Here is a 19,417-nt window from a genome sequence, read left to right as displayed (position 1 = left end):
TTAAAAAGTAGGACAGGAGTCAGATCCTTCAGTTATCAAGCTGCTCTTCAGCGGGGCAGACACAGTCACCTCGATGAAGAGTAGATTGAAGAATAGCTCTGGCTCAGGTTTACGGCCTGGTCCAGACTCGAGTTATGCTACCGGCCTGGACTGCTGGGGGACGTCTGAGCATACTGTTGTGTTCGGCCTGAGCCATGAGGTCCGGCCCCAAAACAGCTGAATCGACGGTTCCAGTGACAAGTTCCAGTTACAAAGAGAGCTCTTGGTTTTCAGGATGTCTCAGCCTTGCAAGCTTCTGCAACCTCTTCCAGTCCATGGATTGGTGGAGACCTCGTTGGTCAACCCAAACCAGCAATGTGCCTGCGAGAGCGTCGCCTGAAGGGCTGAGGGCCGTTGTTCCTGAGCGCGTCCTCTTCATCAGCTCCAACCTTCAGGCTGTGGAACTCGTTTGGTTCCACAGTCATCTGATACATCCCATAATTCCAATTGATACATGTGCATAATGCATACAGAGTCATTCATTTGATATAGAATAATCCATAGAGGGTTTTTTTGTCTTGACTCTTAACATACACAATAGCTCTCACTAGGAGAACTATTAAGTTTTCTCACAATACACTGAGCTCTCTCTCTCTCTCTCTCTCTCTCTCTCTCTCTTTCTCTCTCTCTCTCTCTCTCTCTCTTTCTCTCTCTCTCTCTCCTGGATGAATTCACGTCTCTTCAATGCACATTACCAACTCTACTTCTTCCCAGAAGCCTTTGCGCTTCCTCTCCTTAAGTTTCCATGGATCGTGGCTGTGTCTGGGTCCCGCCTCCTGCCACAGTGCTACCTCCTCTCCACCTCCTTCTGCTTCGTGGATCATGGTTTTCTGGATCGTGGTCCATGCGTATACTACTCATTATATGAATCATGTTTTCATACTCATGTGATGTGCACTCTGTACCCATGCCAGCTGTTGCTTCTGTCCAGGGAGGGATCCTCCTCGTGAAGGTTTCTTCCTTTGTTTTCCCTGTCAAAGGGTTTTTTCCTGATCCGATGTGAGGTCCAGGGACACCAAGAAGGGTTCTCTGTAAAACTTCTCACACGGTGTTCTGGATAGAACGTTCTAGGTATGGCCGGACGACGCCAATGACGTTGAACTGGTGTTTTTGTACTTTAGTCTCCACTGAAAAACTTTCCATCTGTTTGTAGATAATTCTTTTCTCCTCTTCTATTGTGTTTCCTTGTGTCGCCTCAATCCCACGTGACCTGATTGTGTGTAATCCCATTCATTCAGAGCTCTGCTTTGTGTTCATGTAAATAGCCGTCTGTTAATAAAAGAACGTGATACCGTGCGACATTCAGTGGAAGAAAGAAGAAAAAAAACCCAGCTTGAAATGTTTTACTGTAGAAAAATGATGCAAGCATCAATTACTCTTTATTTTTGACGGTTTTCAGGGCGGGTTCTCAGGACATGAAGGCGCGCACGCTGCCCCGGATGACGGCTCTGCAGATGGGGCAGTGGCGCAGGCTGGCGGCGCAGTCGCCGCACACCACCAGGTGGCCGCAGGGGATGAAGACGATGGACACCAGTTTGTCCATGCACACCTTGCAGGTCCGCTCCTCCTGCAGCTGCCGCAGCAGCTCCTCGGGGCTCGGGTCCTTCGCTGTCGAGGGAGTGAAAATAAAGGCAAAGAAATCACCTCGAGTGATGAAGCTGCAGGATCGCAATGTGACTGGGTTGTAAATCACACAGGTGTTGACCTCTGACCTTTCTCTCTGATTGGTGCTGGTGTCCTCACATTGGCAGCGCTGGAGCCCTGCCTCGACTCTGGCTCTGCAGGACACAAAACATATTACAAACTTATGTTTGGGTTATTACCAATCGTGCTCGTATTATTTTCCAATGTCAAGTAGTAAAAAACTAAACAAAAGGAATTGGCAGATGCCAATCATTTATACCTCTAGTGAGCTAAAGACCTGTATTTAAAATGTTAAAACATCATCGGCAAAAGGAATTTAAAGGTGCAGGATTTGGCGCATATGGTCTTTTTAAAATAAACCTCCACCTTGACAGCAAATAGTTTAGTTAGGTGGAGGAAAATTACAGCTCATGCATGTTTTTTATAGGTATCGCTGTATGAAAACAGCCTGGAGGTTGTAACGTACAGGTTTAAGGTTAACAATAGCTGTAGCAACACAAAAACATGTCTGGAAAATACTCGAGCGCAAACACCACAGGAATGTACACAGGCGTTACCTCGGCCCTGCGACGCCCTCTGCCGGTCCTCCTGCTCCGCCTGCAGCACGTCGGAGACCAGGTCCGACACGGAGGTGTAGTGCTGACCCGTCAGAAGGTACTTGGTCTGGACCAGACTCTCCACCAGGCCGGGCTCGAAGCCCATCTGCAGCGCCGTCTGCACCACGGGGGACAACATGGCCGAGGACGCCGCCAGCCCGGAGCCCACGTCTGGGAGACGAGAGGGAGGAGTGAGGAGGACGGGTTGCGGTTGAAAAACAGGTAATAAATCACGATATATCGCAATACTGAATATATCATAATACTCAATGTATTGTGATAACATCAAAGTATTGTGGTATCAGCACAATATCGTTAAAATATTGCAGTATTGTGATAATTTCACAGTATCTTGATTATGTTACAATATCATGATAATATCTCAGTATCGTGATAATATCATAGTGCCACTCCAGTATCGCGATAAAATCACAGTATTGTGGTATTATGACAATATCGTGATAATATTGCAGTATCCAGATTATACCGCAATATCCTAATAATATCATATCGCCACTTAAGTATTGTGATAATTTCACAGTATCTTGATAATATCACAATATTGTGATAATATTGCAGTATTGTGATAACATTGTATGGTACGTAAGCATTGTGACACTATCAAAGTATCGTGGTAATAACACAGTATTGTGATAATATTGCAATATCATGATAACACTGTAACAACATTCAAGTACTATGATAATATCGCAGTATCATGATCATATTATAGTATCATGACAATATCGCAATATTGTGATAATATCGCAATATCGTGATAATATTGTATGGCACCTAAGTATCGTGATCATTTCACAGTATCTTGATAATATCACAATATTGTGATAATATTGCAGTATTGTGATAACACTGTATGGCACTTAAGCATTGTGACACTATCAAAGTATCATGGTAATAACACAGTATTGTGATTATATTAACAACATTCAAGTACTGCGACAATATTGCAGTATCGTGATCCTATTATAGTATCCTAACAACATCATGATAATATTGTATCGGCACTTAAGTATCGTGATAACATCACAGTATCGTAATAACCTCACAGTATCGTGATAACACCACAGTATCGTCATAACATCACAGTATTGTGATAACTTCACAGCATCGTGATAACATCACAGTATCGCGATAACATCACAATATCGTGATAACATCACAGTATCGTGATAACATCACAGTATTGTGATAACATCACAGTATCGTGATAACATCACAGTATTGTGATAACTTCACAATATCATGATAACATTACAGTATCGCGATAACATCACAATGTCATGATAACATCACAGTATCGTGATAACATCACAGTATCGTGATAATATCAAAGCAACTCGTGACGTCAGGATGTTGACGCGTCTGATTCTTGGCGCTTGCAGGGTGCACAGAGCTCCTTCCTGGCATCAGATGCAGGTGCAGTAACCACCTGGTGGGAGTAAAGGTTCCTTCCCTGCTCCACACACACATCACTCCCAGATGTGACTCACCATTTCTGGACCCGACGTCTCTGCCTGAGGGGGTCTGTGATCCGCCCTGGGAGGAAAAAGAACAAAACACATCAGAACCTTTAACTGCACAATGACGACCGTGGATCAGTGTGTGATTATTATGGGCTGCTGCATGCCAACACAATGCTTCCTTCCCCAGCATGCGGAGGAGAAGAAGAAGAAGAAGCAGAGGGGTGTTGGTTCTCACCACGGTGTCGCCCAGGTGGAAATGAGAGTCCTGTATGTTGCTGATGTAGTCCTGCCCTCTCTCCTGGATCAAAAACTCACATCTGAGGAACACACAGAGAGAGAGAGAGAGACGCCGTCTCACAAATCTAACACAGCGTGAATGCTGAACACACACAAACTGTTTGAATGTGTAATGTTTTACCGTGGAAACCACTTGGCGTGCTCCTGCCAGGGGTCGTCTCCCGGCTCCCAGTTCCTCAGCCCGCCGTCGCAGTGGAAGCATTTGACGTTGTCGCCGTGACCTGTGAGGCACGAACGGGCCCAACTGTTACAACTTCCTCTTTTCAGGGTTCGTAAAAGCCCTCTGAGGCAAATGTGTGAGAATTAAAAAGAACTTGCGAGAAGATTCTGACAGAAACTACATTTGTAACATGTGTCCTATATGCTCCAGCACGTCGGGGGTTGCCGAAGGGTCGCCGGACTCGTCCGGCCGGACGAGTCCGGCGACCCTTCGGCGACCACCCGACGTGCTGGAGCATTGACATTGAACCAATAATGATCCACAGAAAGTTCCGTCAGAATCGGACCCAGTGTTTAGGAGGAGTTGGAAATAAGGTATTTTTTCGCAAAAGTCAAAATGGCGGAAAATGTTTTAGGAGGCGGAGCTTGGTACTACGATTGTGACTAATGAGCACTAAAGGTGGAAAACAAGATGAAGTCCAGCATTATGTTGCCGCCTTCCCTGTGTGTGCTGCCTGGAGCTGGTGAGCTCTCCTTCTCTAGCAGCCCCAGCGATGTCCAGGTGGTTCTGTCCACAATGCCATGACTCAGCAGGACCATTGTCCCGTGACCTCTCTCACAAAGAGAGGTCACTCCAGCAGCTGCTGCAGGGTCACTGCTAAACATCTGACTCTATACTTATTATTATTCTTACCTGACACTCAAACATTGCCGCCGCATTAAGACATTTAAAGTAGTGAGGCACCTGTGTAGAAAAACCCCGCTCGCGCCAGAACATCCGGCTGCACCGACGCGTCGGTGGGCCAGTTGTGGAAAGTGGTGAGCCGGGAATCCTCCACCTCCATCTCCGGGTAGACCGCTTGCCCGGCGGCCCCCTGGTCGTCCATCGTCATCCTCTGGAGCTGACTCAACAGCTGGCCGTCCACCGAGTCGGAGGATCCCCCGAGCCGCAGCGGGACGTTGCCCACGGCGCGGCCCAGCGCGTGCCCGCAGGTGGGGAAGTGCCTCCCGTGCTCGGCGGCCGGGCTGTCCCCCGGCACCCAGCATCTCAGGACGCCGCCGCAGCAGAAGCACTGCACTTTGTCCCCGGGGCCCAGGAAGAAGAAGCCCGCCCTGGTCAGCTCCCCGGGCGTGACGGGCGCGTCCGCGGGCCAGCTCTCAAAGGTCCGGAGTCTCTCCGCCTCCGCGCGCATCCCGGGCTCCTCCAGGACGCGCCGCGCGGTTCCCCTGTCATCCGTCATTCTGTGGCGCGCAGCTTCTTCTTCTCGTCCTGTGCCGGCCGTCCCTTTTGCGGTCCATAGTGGAGCGCGCACTGACGGTCGAGTGCAGCGCCAGCAGCTGAAATAACGAGGCGAGCTGCGCGGGGCCCGCGCCGCGGCCCGCGGGAGGCCGGAAGTTCCAGAAGAGCCGCGGGAGCGCGTGCGCGCATTGAGCCCTGAATGGATGAAAGGCCCTGAACGCGCCACGGCGCTCCGCCTCCTGCGGGACAAAACATGTGATGCACACACACACAAACACACACACACACACACACACACGCACGCACGCGCACGCACACGCTATGGCCCGACAACAAATGGGATATTAAAGAGTTTCTAGTCAAATATTCTCACAGTAAATATGGAACAGGGTCTCTCACAGAGTCAGCTGTTGTGGGCGCATCGTTGCTGCCACCTGGTGGTGATGAGAGGAATAACTACTGAAACGTGTTAACACACACGTCACCTCAACTTTAACACACGTCACTTTAACATACACGTTAACTTAAATACACGTCACATCTTTTATTTTTATTTATTTTGTATTTATTTGCACAATTCAAACAAATCAATACAAATCACAGAAGAGATAAATGAATATCAGAGTGCAGGAAGAGACAAAACGCCAACTGGGCTTATTTAAAGCCTCCACCTATACAATATATTACAATTTTATAAAATTACAAACATAAAATGAAAAATGTAAAAGAAAGACAACAAGAGATTAAAGACAGAAAGAAAAAGTATGTAATTATAACGAGGCTGTGGGTGCATGTGTGTGTGCACATGTGTGTGTGTGTGTGCTTGTGAAAGTCAGCATGGCGTTGGTTCAGGTATTGCGTCACAGCTCTGCGGCGTTTCCTCAGCAGTGATGTTGCTGCGAGTCTCCAGGAGTGAAAACAGTGAAACATTTTGATTTAACAGTTAAAACCAGAAAGACATGAACACTAAACCATAAACAACTTTTACAAAACAGCAATTAGACTTTCTTTTAGGCAACTTCTGAAACATTTCATAGAAGGACGTTTCTTTGTTCGGCAGGAAAAGTCATTCAGTGATTTGGTTCCCCGACAGCGAACAGAGGCCTGAGCTGCAGCTCGTTGTTGAGGTCGTTCCCATCGGCCTCAGACGGAGCGGCCTGAGAGTCTGAAGCCTGAGAGCTGGAGCTTCTTCCAGAAACAAGGTTTTAATTCCACTGCTTCACTGAACTTAAAGACGCTTCATTTCCTTCTCAAGCAGCAACCTGTAATCATCTTGCTTTGGTTCTCCTCCTCTTCTTGGTTCCATCCCCTTCCGTCTTTATCGCTTTGCTCGCGCACGCCGTCGCCGCTCTCGCCTCGACCACTTTCTCTTCCTCTTCATCTTCCTCTTCCTCTTTCTTCGGCCGCTTCAGGGGCGACGAGCCTTTGAGCTTCTGGAACTTCTTGAGGTCAGAACAGAAGAGCACCTGGAGAGAGAGAGAGGGAGAGAGAGAGAGAGAGAGAGAGAGAGAGAGAGAGAGAGAGAGAGAGAGATGTATATAAATAATATACACAAATAAAATAAAATACAAAATGAAAAGTATGTGTAGTGAACATGAGGTGTGTGACGTGTTAACACGGCCTGATGGGAGGTCACATGACATGAAACACACGGCCTGATGGGAGGTCACATGACATGAAACACACGGCCTGACGGGAGGTCACATGACATGAAACACACGGCCTGACGGGAGGTCACATGACATGAAACACACGGCCTGACGGGAGGTCACATGACATGAAACACACGGCCTGATAGGAGGTCACATGACATGAAACACACTCACCGACTGAGCCCAACCTGCATAAGGACCCCACAGCCGTCTGAAGTAATCCCCTGTGCAGAAGCATGACATTGGATTGTGTTAACGATGACGCAGCGCCACGAGAGCTGACCATCAGATACACACATATTATAGATTATATCTGTGTGTATATTCTGCTGCATGTGGGGACCAACCCAGGTCTCGGTGCAGCTTGTCCGTGATGCTCTTCTGTTGGCTGCCGGCAGCGTAGCCGTAGTCTCGCTTGGCGATCTGCCACACGTGCGTGTCCACGGGCACGGCCTCCATCTTATCCAGAGACATCAGACACACGCAGTCGGCCACCTGCGGACACACACGGGCCTTGCTTACATGTTGCTGATGCTGCAGGGCCGCACGGGGGGCGGGGGCGCTACTAGCACCGACGCCTCGCGGCCAGAGGGGCCGGGGGTTCGGATCCCGAGTGCCCGCTCTACCTTGGTGCCGACGCCGGGGAGAGTCCGCAGGGCGTCGCGGGCCTCCGGGTACTCGACAGCGCGCAGGCCCTCGAGCCACCCGGGTCCGTGAGTGGCCAGGATCTTTGCTGCGCTCTGCTGGAGGAACTGAGCCCGATAGCCGAAACCCAGATCCCTGAGGCGCGCCTCCACGCCGGCGCCTGCCGAGTGAAACAGAGAAGACACGGTGAGGGAACCGGACGCCGACTGGACCCGCTGGCGGGCCGGATCTGCGTTTTTATTATCGGAAAAATCATTTGTTCAGATCCCTGAAGACCAAACCAAACGTAAATAAGCCATAAAAGAACTTTAAACAAGACCTAAACATTCACACGTCTAAAAGCGGTTCTTTCCATCATGAAGGTGAAGCCTATGGCCTCCTGGTGGGAGCGACTCTAAACTGAGGGGAACCTGCGAGCGCGCTCAGCGAGGGGAAGTCGTGGTACGAGGTTTGGTCCAGCCGGCACAGCGGGGCGCCCAGAGCCTGACACAAGCGCTCCACCATGCCGTGGATCCGGGAGATGTGGTTGTTGGAGGTGCAGATGAAGGAAAAGAGACACTCGGTGGGGTCCTGGCGGAGCATCCTCACGCCTGCGGAGAGACACGAAGGTACGCGCATTTAATAAAACGCTGATGTTGTCGTTGTAATGCTGAGCGCGAGCGCACACTGGCCTGTGAAGACGTCTGCGATGCGCTGGAAGTGAGGGTCTGCAGCTCCCCAGTGCCTGTACAGATCCCCCAGCCTCACGTTCAGCTGGAAGTAGTCTCTCAGCATCTCCTCCTCCTCCTGCCCTGGAGTCACCTCCACCGGCTCCTCCTCTTCCTTCGGCAGAGCCCCCGTGGATCTCTCCCCTGACTGGTTTTCCATCTTGAGAGAAACCCCAGCTCTCCTCTTCCTCTTCCTCTCCCCGTCAGAGCGTCTGTAGACGTGGTACCAGAGGGTGTCGTCTGTCTGGGTCAGCGTCCACACTCGTCCTCCCATCACTCCGGTCCAGTGGCCTTCAGCTGTTTCTCTCCAGCTGTGGGGTCAATACACAGAGACAGGGTTCACACACATTCTGACCAATGGATTTCCATGACTTTATAACAAATTGTCCATGAGCAAACATTGTGTGAAATGTGTGTGTGTACAGTAAAAAGTGATAAAATGTAGTATTTAAACTAACAATGAGGATTCAAAGCATACAGTAAACCTTAAATGACACAAATGAGAGACAATAGTTTGATTAAAAGAATAAACATTTATATAGATGCCTGTATGTATGCTGCTGATATTTTGAGCCTCTTTCTTTTAAAAGCAGATTCATTACTTCAAACTCAGCGTGAATGAGCGTCATGAACACATGAATATAAAACATTTACACGACTTTCACTTTCACTTTTGGGGATTTGTTTTTCTCCAAGAACTTTTCCAGGCCTGGAAATGACCATTTTAAAATTCCATGAAAACTTTTTCAGGTTTTCCATGACTTCCTGGTCGGGTCGGACTTCCTGGTCGGAACAGGAAGTCACCTCAGAACTCACCGGAAGGACTGTCCGCAGGTGAGCGTGAGGTCCAGGCGCAGCTCGGACCGGGCGCAGGCCAGAGACCTCCAGCGGCTCGACCCCGGCGACAGCACCGCGTGTTCGGCCATGGCCACAAGTCCCCCCGCTGCCTGCTGATTACACGTTAAAGCGACACACACCGCTGCGGCCTTACAGAAACTCGCTTTGCCGGTGTTGAAGTGGGAAAACCGGAAACACAACATCAGTGAACGTTACGACGGTGTAATGCCTTTCGCGGAGTTGATTTAGCCGTTAGCCGGCGGCCATAATGATGGACAACAAAGACCTAACTCTGTCGTAAAGCTGGGCGCGTTTTAGAAGAATAGCTTTCGAGTTTAGGTGCTTGTAATAACATTATATGTGATGATAAATGTCATCTAACACACATTATATGTTTTGTTGTCCTAACTTCAAGTTAATACATTTTCAGGAATAGTTTAAATGACAATATGATGCAACATTTCACTCATTCCGGTAACCCCGCCCTCCTGATGTCAACACAACTTCTGATTGGCTGTCTCACATTAGGTGGGCGGTAATTTTAACCAAGCTCTTTCACGATTGGTCAACACATCCGTGCCCGCGGTGTCCTATTGGCTCATATTTTTGGACCTCTCTCCCCCCCTCCTCCTCGAGGTGTACACACAGGAAGTCGTCCCCTCGCTCTCTCTTCTGAAAAAGTCTTGCTCGGAGAGCGGCGTGTCAGAGGGGCTCGGGTTTACTTATCCGGTGAATACGGTGGAGAAAATGGCAGACACGTTGACCCTTTTCACGTCCATTGGGCTCAGCGAGCAGAAAGCGAAAGAAACACTGAAAAATGAAGCGCTGAGTTCCGCCCTGAAGGACGCAATTATTCAGGTACGACCCGACGTCTGTACGGGAACTCAGAAGGGACAGCTGTGGAATGTGACTGACTTCACATACCTGTTTTTTTTTTTTAGCTCCCTTGTATCTTATACATTTTATTTATTATATTTGTAGTATCCCCCCTCGGTTCTTCTTGTCTTCGAGTCCGTTTCTCATAACTTAACTCACTAGTTAAATGTCGGAACAGTCTCCATTGTTTCACTTTCACTTGAATACACTTGTTTGCAGACGAATTTAAGTGGCACAGTCCATTAGCCATGAGACGTGCTTTTATTTTAAGGGACAAAACGATTCATCCCGTGTGTGAAGGAGAGGTACAGAAAGTCCTTCCTTCCTGCTGCTGTCAGGCTGCATAACAAGCTGTAGACCGCAACACACTTTAACCACTTTGGCCACTTTAATTACCTTCATCTGGTGCAATATAACTACATTTAAATACTTTATTTCCATCTGTATATGTAATATTGCTGTTGTATTCTTCTTTACTGTTTTTATTACTGTTTATTTATGTTACTATGTGTTTCTTGTGTGCACTGCTGTAATTCCTCCACCGCGGGACAAATAAAGGATTATCATTTGATCTAATTCTGGTCTTTTCTCCCTCACAACAGGCTCAGCGAGCCCTCGGGGCTTCAGGAGTGGACAAAGCCATCGGTACGTTGCTGTACAGCATGGCGTCTCGCCTTAAAGACCCCAAGCGCCTGGCGTTCCTCGCAGACACCATCGTTCAGTGCAAAATCTGCACAGAGCTGCAGCTGGCAGGTACAAACCCGACTGCTCGTGAACATAATGCTTTCTGAATAATTATCATTGTATAGAAAATAAGATACGTAAAATACATTTAAAGATATTCATGTAAACGGTGGACGCTACCTCTCCGTGGTTTAATTGCGTCATTACGGCAAACAAAATGGCTTCTCATCCCGATTTAGAGTGTTTTGTCTTTTTCTTCTTGCAGCTGCTCTGGAGTTTGTGAAGAGTCATCCTCAGGACCCCATCAACCAGGCGGAGTTTGAGGAGGCGTGTGGGGTGGGCGTGGCCGTCACGCCGGAGCAGATCGAGGAAGCCGTAAGTGAGCGTTCGCTCTCCTGTGAGTCTGTCCGTGTCGCCCGCCCGCCTGCCTGCATGACCGTTGAATGTCGCCGCAGGTGGAGTCGTTGATCAAGAAGCACAAGGAGCCGCTGCTGAGGGAGCGGTACCGCTTCAACATGGGGCTGCTGATGGGTACGACGTCATGCTTACTTAACGTCGTAACAAAACAGTGTTTCTGAAGCCGCAGCTTCAGAGCGAACAGACTGTCTCACAGGCTGCGTCTCCGTTGCAGGAGAAGCTCGCTCTGCTCTGAGATGGGCCGATGGGAAGGTCGTCAAGAACGAGGTGGACTTGCAGGTGTGTGTCTTGAAGAAGAGAGTGTGTTGTGCGATTGTGCGTTTTGATGGTTTTTACTCGTAACGGTCTCTGACTTTGTCCCCGAAGGTCCTGCACCTCTTGGGCCCCAAGACGGAGGCCGACCTGGAGAAGAAACTCAAGGTAGCACGAGGTTATTTACAAAGAAAAGCTTGAGGGTTTGTGTAGCGTGTTTGTTACAACCGGCTCAAAACCAACATGTGGAATCACAAAACCTCATCTTTTACGCAGCTTCAACAAGCTAGGTTAATAAGCACGCTTCAGCGGGAAGCCAGATTGTTTTGCCTTTTAATATGTTACATCATGTTAATATGTTCTTCTCATTTCATTTCATCTTCTAAAATGTTCAAAACCTTTAATCACGATCTATCTCCTTGTTCTTCAGCCGCAGAAAGCCAAAGTGTCCGTCAGTGAGGGGAAGATGAAGAAGGAGGAAGAGGAGGCGACTGGTGAGCAGCCGGCAGGTTGACTGACTGTTGTTTATGTCATGCGTGCTTCTATTTGAATGTTGAGTCCCTTTGCCTGCTGGTTGTGTAGAGGATGGGGCGGCGGGGGAGGGCCGGTCTCTGATGGAGCAGCTCAGAGGAGAAGCCCTGAAGTTCCATAAACCAGGTGAGAAGGAACCACCTGAACATTGAGAAGCGGCTCCCTGTCGGCTCGCTGCTCTTCCTGACTCAGGCGTGGATGTTTCGTCCTCTCTCGTCGTACAGGAGAGAACTATAAGACCGAGGGCTACGTGGTCACACCCAACACCATGGAGCTGCTGAAGAAGCACCTGGAGGTCACTGGTGGACAGGTACGGGCTTCATACGCGGTACCTTTGGAGAAGAAACACGTCAACTTCAACATTTGTTTATGAATTTTTCTTTTTCCTTTTAGATTCGTAGTCGTTTTCCTCCTGAGCCCAACGGGATCCTGCACATCGGACACGCCAAGGCCATCAACTTCAACTTTGGTTTTGCAAAGGTTTGTGTTTCTTCATCATTTTAAATACATGCAGGTAGATATACAGCTAGATACATCACATATGGACTAAAAAAAAGATTATTACACTTCTGCGACAGCCACAGACACTGTATTTTCTTCTTTCTTTAATTTGTGGATCGCTGTCAGTGTGACTTGAGAATTTTAACAAAAATCAAAAAAAGCGAACAAGATAATCCTCTACCTGTTTTTAAACAAATATCAGTCATGCATGAGTCTGAAAACACTTTTACTAGTTCAATAAAAAAGGTAAATGTAAATTTCATTAACACATAAAATGTTAGTTTGTCCTCTTTTCACTGCTCTAACAAACACATTTTGTGATTCTACCCCAAAAAAACTACGACTACTTGGTTGAAAAGTACTTTGCTCTGGTTTCTTTGTTGGAGCACCACTTCCTGTTTCATCGCTCCTCTTTTTTTCCTCTTCCTGCAGGCGAACAACGGGATCTGTTTCCTGCGGTACGACGACACCAATCCAGAGAAGGAGGAGGAGAAATACTTCACGGCCATCCGGGACATGGTGGAGTGGCTGGGTGAGTCTGACTCTGATGCAACGCTCCCCGCTCTCGAGGACGGGTTCTTGTGAAACGTAAACCTCCATCACTGACACGCAGGCTACGAACCTTACGCCGTCACGCACGCGTCCGACAACTTCCAGCAGCTGTACGACCTCGCCGTGGAGCTCGTCCGCAGGTGAGCGCATTCGGCGATCCGGCGCGCGTCCGCGAGTGCGGGTCCGCGAGCGGTGACGGTCTGGAGTCTGCTGGTTTCCCTTCCAGGGGTCACGCGTTCGTGTGCCACCAGAAAGGGGAGGAGCTGAAGGGCCACAACGCGCTGCCGTCGCCGTGGAGGGACCGGCCCGTCGAGGAGTCGCTGGTGCTGTTCGAGAGGATGAAGAAGGGGCTGTTCGCCGAGGGAGAGGCCACGCTCAGGATGAAGATGGTCATGGAGGACGGGAAGCTGGACCCCGTGGCGTACCGCATCAAGTACACGCCGCACCACCGCACGGGGGACGAGTGGTACGAGGCGACCGCTGCGCTGTGAATACATCCCTTCATCGCTGCAAGCTGCGCTGTTATGTACGTCTCTCTCTCTCTCTCTCTCTCTCTCTCTCTCTCTCTCTCTCTCTCTCTCTTTCTGCAGGTGCATCTACCCCACGTACGACTACACCCACTGCCTCTGTGACTCCATTGAGAACATCACACACTCGCTCTGCACCAAGGAGTTTCAGGCCAGGTTTGTGCTCACTCATCCTGCAAACCATCGCAGAGTCACAGGGTTCTTCAATGGTTATTTCCAGGCCTGGAAAAGTCCTTGAAGAACATATAAAATCACCAAAAGTGTAGTAAAAGACGTGTGAATGTGTTGTATTTATGTGTTCATGAGGTTAATCAAACTATTGTCTCTCATTCATTTGAGTCATTTAAGGTTTACTGTATGCTTTGAATCCTCATTGTTAGTTTAAATACTACATTTTATCACTTTTTACTGTTTACACACACATTTCACACAATGTTTGCTCATGGGCATTTGGGTAAAAGTCATGGAAATCCATTGGTCAGAATGTGTATGACCCCTGTTTGACACACTGTGTGTGTGTGTGTGTGTGTGTGTGTGTGTGTGTGTGTGTGTGTGTGTGTGTGTGTGTGTGTCAGGCGCTCGTCGTACTTCTGGCTGTGCAACGCTCTGGACGTGTACTGTCCGGTCCAGTGGGAGTACGGCCGTCTGAACCTCACCTACACCGTCGTGTCCAAGAGGAAGATCATCAAACTGGTGGAGACCGGCGTCGTCAGGTGAGTTCAAGTGATTCATTAAAACTATTTGCAACAGTTTGTTGTCTGGTGATGATTGTAAATACATCGTCTGTCTGGATTAAAAAGCATCTCAATATACTTTGACTTCACGACGTCGACACTGACCTGATGAAGACTCCACTGATCCACATCTGTCTCTTTGCTTCATTGAGTAAAAAGTACCCAGTGAGTTTTATACACAACGCCTACGATGCAACGTGAGCCTGCGACCAAGAGGCGCTCCTTTAAATACATCTTGAAGATCTACAGTCTAATTAAAACACCCACAGAAACCACATGAAGATCCCTCTGCAGCCTCCTCTTGTGTGTAAAAGTGTCTGAAACAAAGCGAGAGCGCCAACAGCTCACATCCGGTGCTGTTAGCTCAGGATCTGTGCTAACAGGTGCTAGCCCTGTGCAGCGTTTTAACCCATCGGCTGGCTTCTCGCTTCATGGCGACGTCTCTTCTGGTTCCAGAGACTGGGACGACCCCCGACTCTTCACCCTGACGGCGCTGAGGAGGAGAGGGTTCCCGCCAGAGGCCATCAACAACTTCTGTGCTCGGGTACGAGGAGGAGGAGGAGGAGGAGGAGGAGCTAGTGCTGCTAGTGAACCTTCGTGATGACGATTGTGTGATGTCTGTCGGCAGGTCGGAGTCACGGTTTCCCAGACGACGACGGAGCCCCACCTCCTGGAGGCGTGCGTGAGGGACGTGCTGAACGAGACGGCGCCCAGAGCCATGGCCGTGCTGGAGCCGCTCAGAGTCACCATCACCAACCTGCAGGAGGGCTACAAGGTCTGTGCACGCTCATTTAACCATTAAGAGGCTTTTAATATCAGCAGCATCCGTACAGGCATCTATATCCATGTTTATTCTTTCAATCAAACTGTTGTCTCTCATTCATTTGAGTCATTTAAGGTTTACTGTATGCTTTGAATCCTCATTGTTAGTTTAAATACTACATTTTATCACTTTTTACTGTTTACACACACATTTCACACAATGTTTGCTCATGAAATTTAAGTTTAAAGTCATAGAAATTAGGTTTGAATTCATGGAAATTTGTTTTAAAGTCTTAGAAATGAGGTTTAAAGTCATGTAAAAGCGTTGGTTAGAAGGTTTAAAGTCATGTAAAGGCGTTGGTTAGAATGTTTAAAGTCATGTAAAAGTGTTGGTTAGAAGGTTTAAAGTCATGTAAAAGCGTTGGTTAGAAGGTTTAAAGTCATGTAAAGATGTTGGTTAGAAGGTTTAAAGTCATGTAAAAGTGTTGGTTAGAAGGTTTAAAGTCATGTAAAAGCGTTGGTTAGAAGGTTTAAAGTCATGTAAAGATGTTGGTTAGAAGGTTTAAAGTCATGTAAAAGTGTTGGTTAGAAGGTTTAAAGTCATGTAAAAGCGTTGGTTAGAAGGTTTAAAGTCATGTAAAGGCGTTGGTTAGAAGGTTTAAAGTCATGTAAAGGCGTTGGTTAGAAGGTTTAAAGTCATGTAAAGGCGTTGGCCCCGTGTCTGTCAGCTTGCTGAACGTTGTGCTGTCGTCCTCTCGTCTCAGTCAGACGTCCGCGTGCCGGACTTTCCTGCCAACGAGGCCAAAGGCAGCCACACGGTGCCGTTCACGCGCACCATCTTCATCGAGCAGAGCGACTTCAGAGAGGTCAGAGAGACGGAGGCGACGACACAAATGCCCTCACAGCGGAGGGAGCGGAGTCTTGAAGGTGATGGTGGACCGCTGTGCTTCTGTTGCAGGTGATGGAGAAGGGCTACAAGCGCCTGACCCCGGACCAGCCCGTCGGCCTGAGGCACGCCGGGTTCGTCATCTCTCTCCAGAAGGTCGTCAAGGTGAGACTGCCGAGTGTTTGGAGGCGTGGTCGGCCCGGGTTTTGCAGGGCGACGTGTACCTGCGCTCAAACAGCTTCCCAATAAATGCTAAGAGATGCACTGTGTGTGTGTGTGTGTGGATATTAGAGGCTAGCGGGGGTGAACGCTTGCATTCTCTTCGTCTCAGCTTGAGTTCATGTCTCAGTCTCTAGTTTCACGTCTTGCTCAAAACAGGACGATGTTCGTTTAGTACGTTTTGGTTCATTCAGAGTCAAATATGCTAATTTGGAAGAGTATGCTTTAGGGCGGGGCTAACTTGTGATTGACAGGTCGCTGCTCCCAGTCTGAGTGTTTTTTCATCTTACAACATTAACCCTTTAACTGAGTTTTCAGTCCATGATAGTAACATTTATTTCGTTAAAGTGAGATGTCTCCTCCGCCCTCTTCTGGTTCTAAAAATCCAAGATGGCGACGGCGAAAATGCCAAAACTCAAGGCCTCAAAACTGTCGTCATGTCGTCCACTTCTCATATACAGCCCATGGGTTTAACTGATGTGGGAGAGTTGACCTGTAGCGTCAGCTGTAGCTCGTCCTCAGCAGCGTCTGTGCACGTCTTCGGCTGCTGGTCCACGTTGCTGGTCCTCGTTGCTGGTCCACGTTGCTAGTCTACGTTGCTGGTCCTCGTTGCTGACCTCCCTTTCTGTTCCTCAGGACGCTCGGGGCAAAGTGGTGGAGCTGGAGGTGACGTGTTGCAGCTCTGAGACCGCGGAGAAGCCAAAGGCCTTCATCCACTGGGTCAGCCAGCCGCTGACGTGTGAAGTGCGCCTGTATGAGAGACTGTGAGTCGCACACAGACACACTCACTGTCCTTCACAACCAATAAGACGCGTAGACAACAACTCAACTTCTCTCTCTGCTTGAAGGTTCCTGCACAAACACCCAGAGGATCAGTCCGTTGTGCCCAACGGCTTTCTGAGCGACATCAACCCCGTGAGTACCGCGGCGCTCATCGACTGTCCTGCTCCACTTCCTTTAACCGGCGGCCATCGTTTTAATGTGCTTCCTCCTCGTTTGTTACCCAGGATTCCCTGCACGTGATCAGCGGTGCCTTGGTGGACACCTCGGTGCGGACGGCGAAGGTTTTAGACAAATTCCAGTTTGAGAGAGTCGGCTACTTCTCCCTGGACCCCGACAGCACCGCAGAGAAGGTACAGAAACTATCATTATTATTATTATTATTATTATTTTAGAATGGTTTGTTTGATAGGGGGACATTGATGAACGTTAATAAAACCATTTCTGGAAATGCGCCAGAGTTAGCCAAGAGGCTATTTTTCACCCAAGTGGCAGATGTTAAACAAACCAACCTAAAAACTAAAATAAGTTATGAAGTTGTAGTGACTCTGCGTCACTGAGTCCGTTACAAGTCATGAAATATTGACGCTTTCACAATACGTGCTCAAACAATGAAAGAGTGATAATATTAAAATCTTAAAAATATCCCAGAGGCTCACACACACAAAGCAAAATAAAAAGAGGGATAACTGTGTTAAAATAGTATTGATTAAAACATGATAGAGACAAGTTAGACACTGTAAGATATTCATGTCTGTAGCCAGCTAGCGCTGCTGCTGCTAGCTCCCCGCTGTAGCCAGCTAGCGCTGCTGCTAGCTCCCCGCTGTAGCCAGCCAGCTAGCGCTGCTGCTAGCTCCCCGCTATAGCCAGCCAGCTAGCGCTGCTGCTAGCTCCCCGCTATAGCCAGCTAGCGCTACTGCTAGCTCCCCGCTGCCCAAGTTGGGCGTCGAGCCGTGGCTGGTCCCACTACTTTTGGTGGTTGATGGGGAGCTAGCGGGGAGCTAGCAGCAGCGGCTTGTAACCCAATTTTTTTACAGTATGTGAAATACAAAGTCAAGACAAACAGACGACGAACAGACAAACAGAGAGAAAGGACAACACAGACAGGAAGAGGACCGCAAGGAGCAGTTGTGTTCTCGTGCTGACGAGTGTAACGTAAATGTTTCTCCCCCTGCAGCTCATCTTCAACAGAACGGTCACCCTCAAAGAAGACCCCGGGAAGATCTGATCCACGGACCGATCGAGCCGCACAGACACGTGTCCAAACTGTTTGCATCACTGAAATGTGTAATTGTAAGAAGGACACAGACCGCTCAGGCCAAATAAAGTCAGGTGCTGTAATAATCACAAGACCGTATTTCTAAAATTGCGGTTCCCTTTTTATGGATCTGTCTTCCTGAAATTGTTCATAAATCTGCTGCAGTGTTTCTTCTTCTTTGTTGAATGTATGTAACTTTGATCATTGAGGACTTTGTGTGTATTAATACAATATTGCACAGAAGAGATGCTATCAAATAGCAAGCATTACTTTTTTACAAAGCTGGTAGATCACTGCCAAACCATCATGTGCATTTCTTTTTTAAAGACCTTTTGACAGGAGACAAGAATAAAGACTGAAAACATGCAATGCCTCTGTGTGGATAGTTTCTATCTGATACTTTGGTATGAGAGTCAAATGTTTGACTTCATTCATCGCTCAGTATTCAATCTCAAGTAAAATGAGATAACTGTGTTGAAATAGAACGGACTAAAAACATGATAGAGACAAGTTAGACACCGAAAGATACCCATGTCTGTAGCCAGCTAGCGCTAATGCTAGCTCCCCGCTGTAGCCACCTAGCGCTGCTGCTAGCTCCCCATTGTAGCCAGCTAGTGCTGCTGCTAAATTAAAATAAACTAACAATTAGAATTAAGATACTAAACATATACTTGTATATTAATATATATAATTAATATATATTAACAATACTAAAAAACATTTTTATAAATGCTAATATTATAATAAAATACATAAAATAGGACACAAAATATGTATTGCACAATTTTAATGAAAAATATTATATATTGAAAGAAAAAATACTATTAAGCCAATACTGATCCATCAGAAAGTATGCTGTATTTGTACACAAACCAGAAGTTTTGCAAAGTAAAAGTTAATAAAAGACAGTTTCAGTTGCAAAATGGTGTAAATAAATAAAACATTTGGGAATTTGTGAAAAGAAAGGGCAATAAATAAACGTTTTACGTCTAAACAGAAGAAAAATATTGGTGGCTATTTGGTGAAAACAGAAAGAAATGTGGGGAAACGCAGACCACGCAGAAACATAATTGCGTGGGAATTAACCCTCAACTGCCCGAACCTTCCTGAGTGACGCGCATTCATTCAGCGCATCTCT

The 19,417-nt window shown here is 47.8% G+C and overlaps 3 protein-coding genes across 3 annotated transcripts; 1 reads left to right on the top strand and 2 right to left on the bottom strand.

The window, feature by feature from the left end:
* Window positions 1-1,422: 1,422 nt before the first annotated feature.
* Window positions 1,423-5,587, bottom strand: birc7 (baculoviral IAP repeat containing 7). Its single transcript, XM_068597490.1, has 7 exons — window positions 4,965-5,587; window positions 4,182-4,281; window positions 3,999-4,080; window positions 3,791-3,836; window positions 2,241-2,450; window positions 1,752-1,817; window positions 1,423-1,647 (listed from the first exon to the last, which is right to left on the bottom strand). Exons 1-7 carry the CDS (start codon window positions 5,458-5,460, stop codon window positions 1,448-1,450), a joined length of 1,200 nt encoding a protein of 399 aa, XP_068453591.1. The 5' UTR covers window positions 5,461-5,587; the 3' UTR covers window positions 1,423-1,447.
* A 1,058-nt stretch (window positions 5,588-6,645) lies between these two features.
* ogg1 (8-oxoguanine DNA glycosylase) lies at window positions 6,646-10,152 on the bottom strand. The gene is made up of 7 exons (XM_068597489.1): window positions 9,280-10,152; window positions 8,428-8,774; window positions 8,167-8,346; window positions 7,738-7,916; window positions 7,459-7,606; window positions 7,286-7,335; window positions 6,646-6,925 (listed from the first exon to the last, which is right to left on the bottom strand). Exons 1-7 carry the CDS (start codon window positions 9,501-9,503, stop codon window positions 6,728-6,730), a joined length of 1,326 nt encoding a protein of 441 aa, XP_068453590.1. The 5' UTR covers window positions 9,504-10,152; the 3' UTR covers window positions 6,646-6,727.
* qars1 (glutaminyl-tRNA synthetase 1) lies at window positions 9,428-18,634 on the top strand. Its single transcript, XM_068597488.1, has 23 exons — window positions 9,428-10,158; window positions 10,779-10,929; window positions 11,126-11,235; window positions 11,316-11,391; window positions 11,492-11,556; window positions 11,644-11,697; window positions 11,960-12,023; window positions 12,112-12,186; window positions 12,285-12,370; window positions 12,454-12,540; window positions 12,994-13,093; window positions 13,175-13,253; window positions 13,340-13,579; window positions 13,704-13,796; window positions 14,216-14,353; window positions 14,831-14,918; window positions 15,003-15,149; window positions 15,901-16,002; window positions 16,095-16,187; window positions 16,878-17,005; window positions 17,090-17,156; window positions 17,249-17,374; window positions 18,199-18,634. The coding sequence occupies exons 1-23, from the start codon at window positions 10,048-10,050 to the stop codon at window positions 18,247-18,249; spliced, it is 2,331 nt and encodes a 776-aa protein (XP_068453589.1). The 5' UTR covers window positions 9,428-10,047; the 3' UTR covers window positions 18,250-18,634.
* Window positions 18,635-19,417: the final 783 nt, after the last annotated feature.

This window comes from Clinocottus analis, unplaced genomic scaffold, assembly GCF_023055335.1.
Source record: "Clinocottus analis isolate CAN_PGR_092001 unplaced genomic scaffold, fCliAna1.0.p SCAF_4, whole genome shotgun sequence".
NCBI lineage: Eukaryota > Metazoa > Chordata > Actinopteri > Perciformes > Cottidae > Clinocottus > Clinocottus analis.
This window is presented reverse-complemented; position numbering and strand designations above follow the sequence as displayed.

Coding starts and splice junctions, on each gene's coding strand:
- ogg1 (XM_068597489.1), bottom strand. CDS start 9,503: ATGTTGTGTTTCCGGTTTTCCCACTTCAACACCGGCAAAGCGAGTTTC. Junction 8,347..8,427: donor CATCGCAGACGTCTTCACAG/GCCAGTGTGCGC, acceptor GTCTCTCCGCAG/GCGTGAGGATGCTCCGCCAG. Junction 6,926..7,285: donor ATGCAGGTTGGGCTCAGTCG/GTGAGTGTGTTT, acceptor CTCTCTCTCCAG/GTGCTCTTCTGTTCTGACCT.
- birc7 (XM_068597490.1), bottom strand. CDS start 5,460: ATGACGGATGACAGGGGAACCGCGCGGCGCGTCCTGGAGGAGCCCGGG. Junction 4,081..4,181: donor CACGCCAAGTGGTTTCCACG/GTAAAACATTAC, acceptor TGTGTTCCTCAG/ATGTGAGTTTTTGATCCAGG. Junction 2,451..3,790: donor AGACGTCGGGTCCAGAAATG/GTGAGTCACATC, acceptor CTCGTCTCCCAG/ACGTGGGCTCCGGGCTGGCG.
- qars1 (XM_068597488.1), top strand. CDS start 10,048: ATGGCAGACACGTTGACCCTTTTCACGTCCATTGGGCTCAGCGAGCAG. Junction 11,557..11,643: donor AGAACGAGGTGGACTTGCAG/GTGTGTGTCTTG, acceptor TTGTCCCCGAAG/GTCCTGCACCTCTTGGGCCC. Junction 13,254..13,339: donor GCCGTGGAGCTCGTCCGCAG/GTGAGCGCATTC, acceptor TTTCCCTTCCAG/GGGTCACGCGTTCGTGTGCC.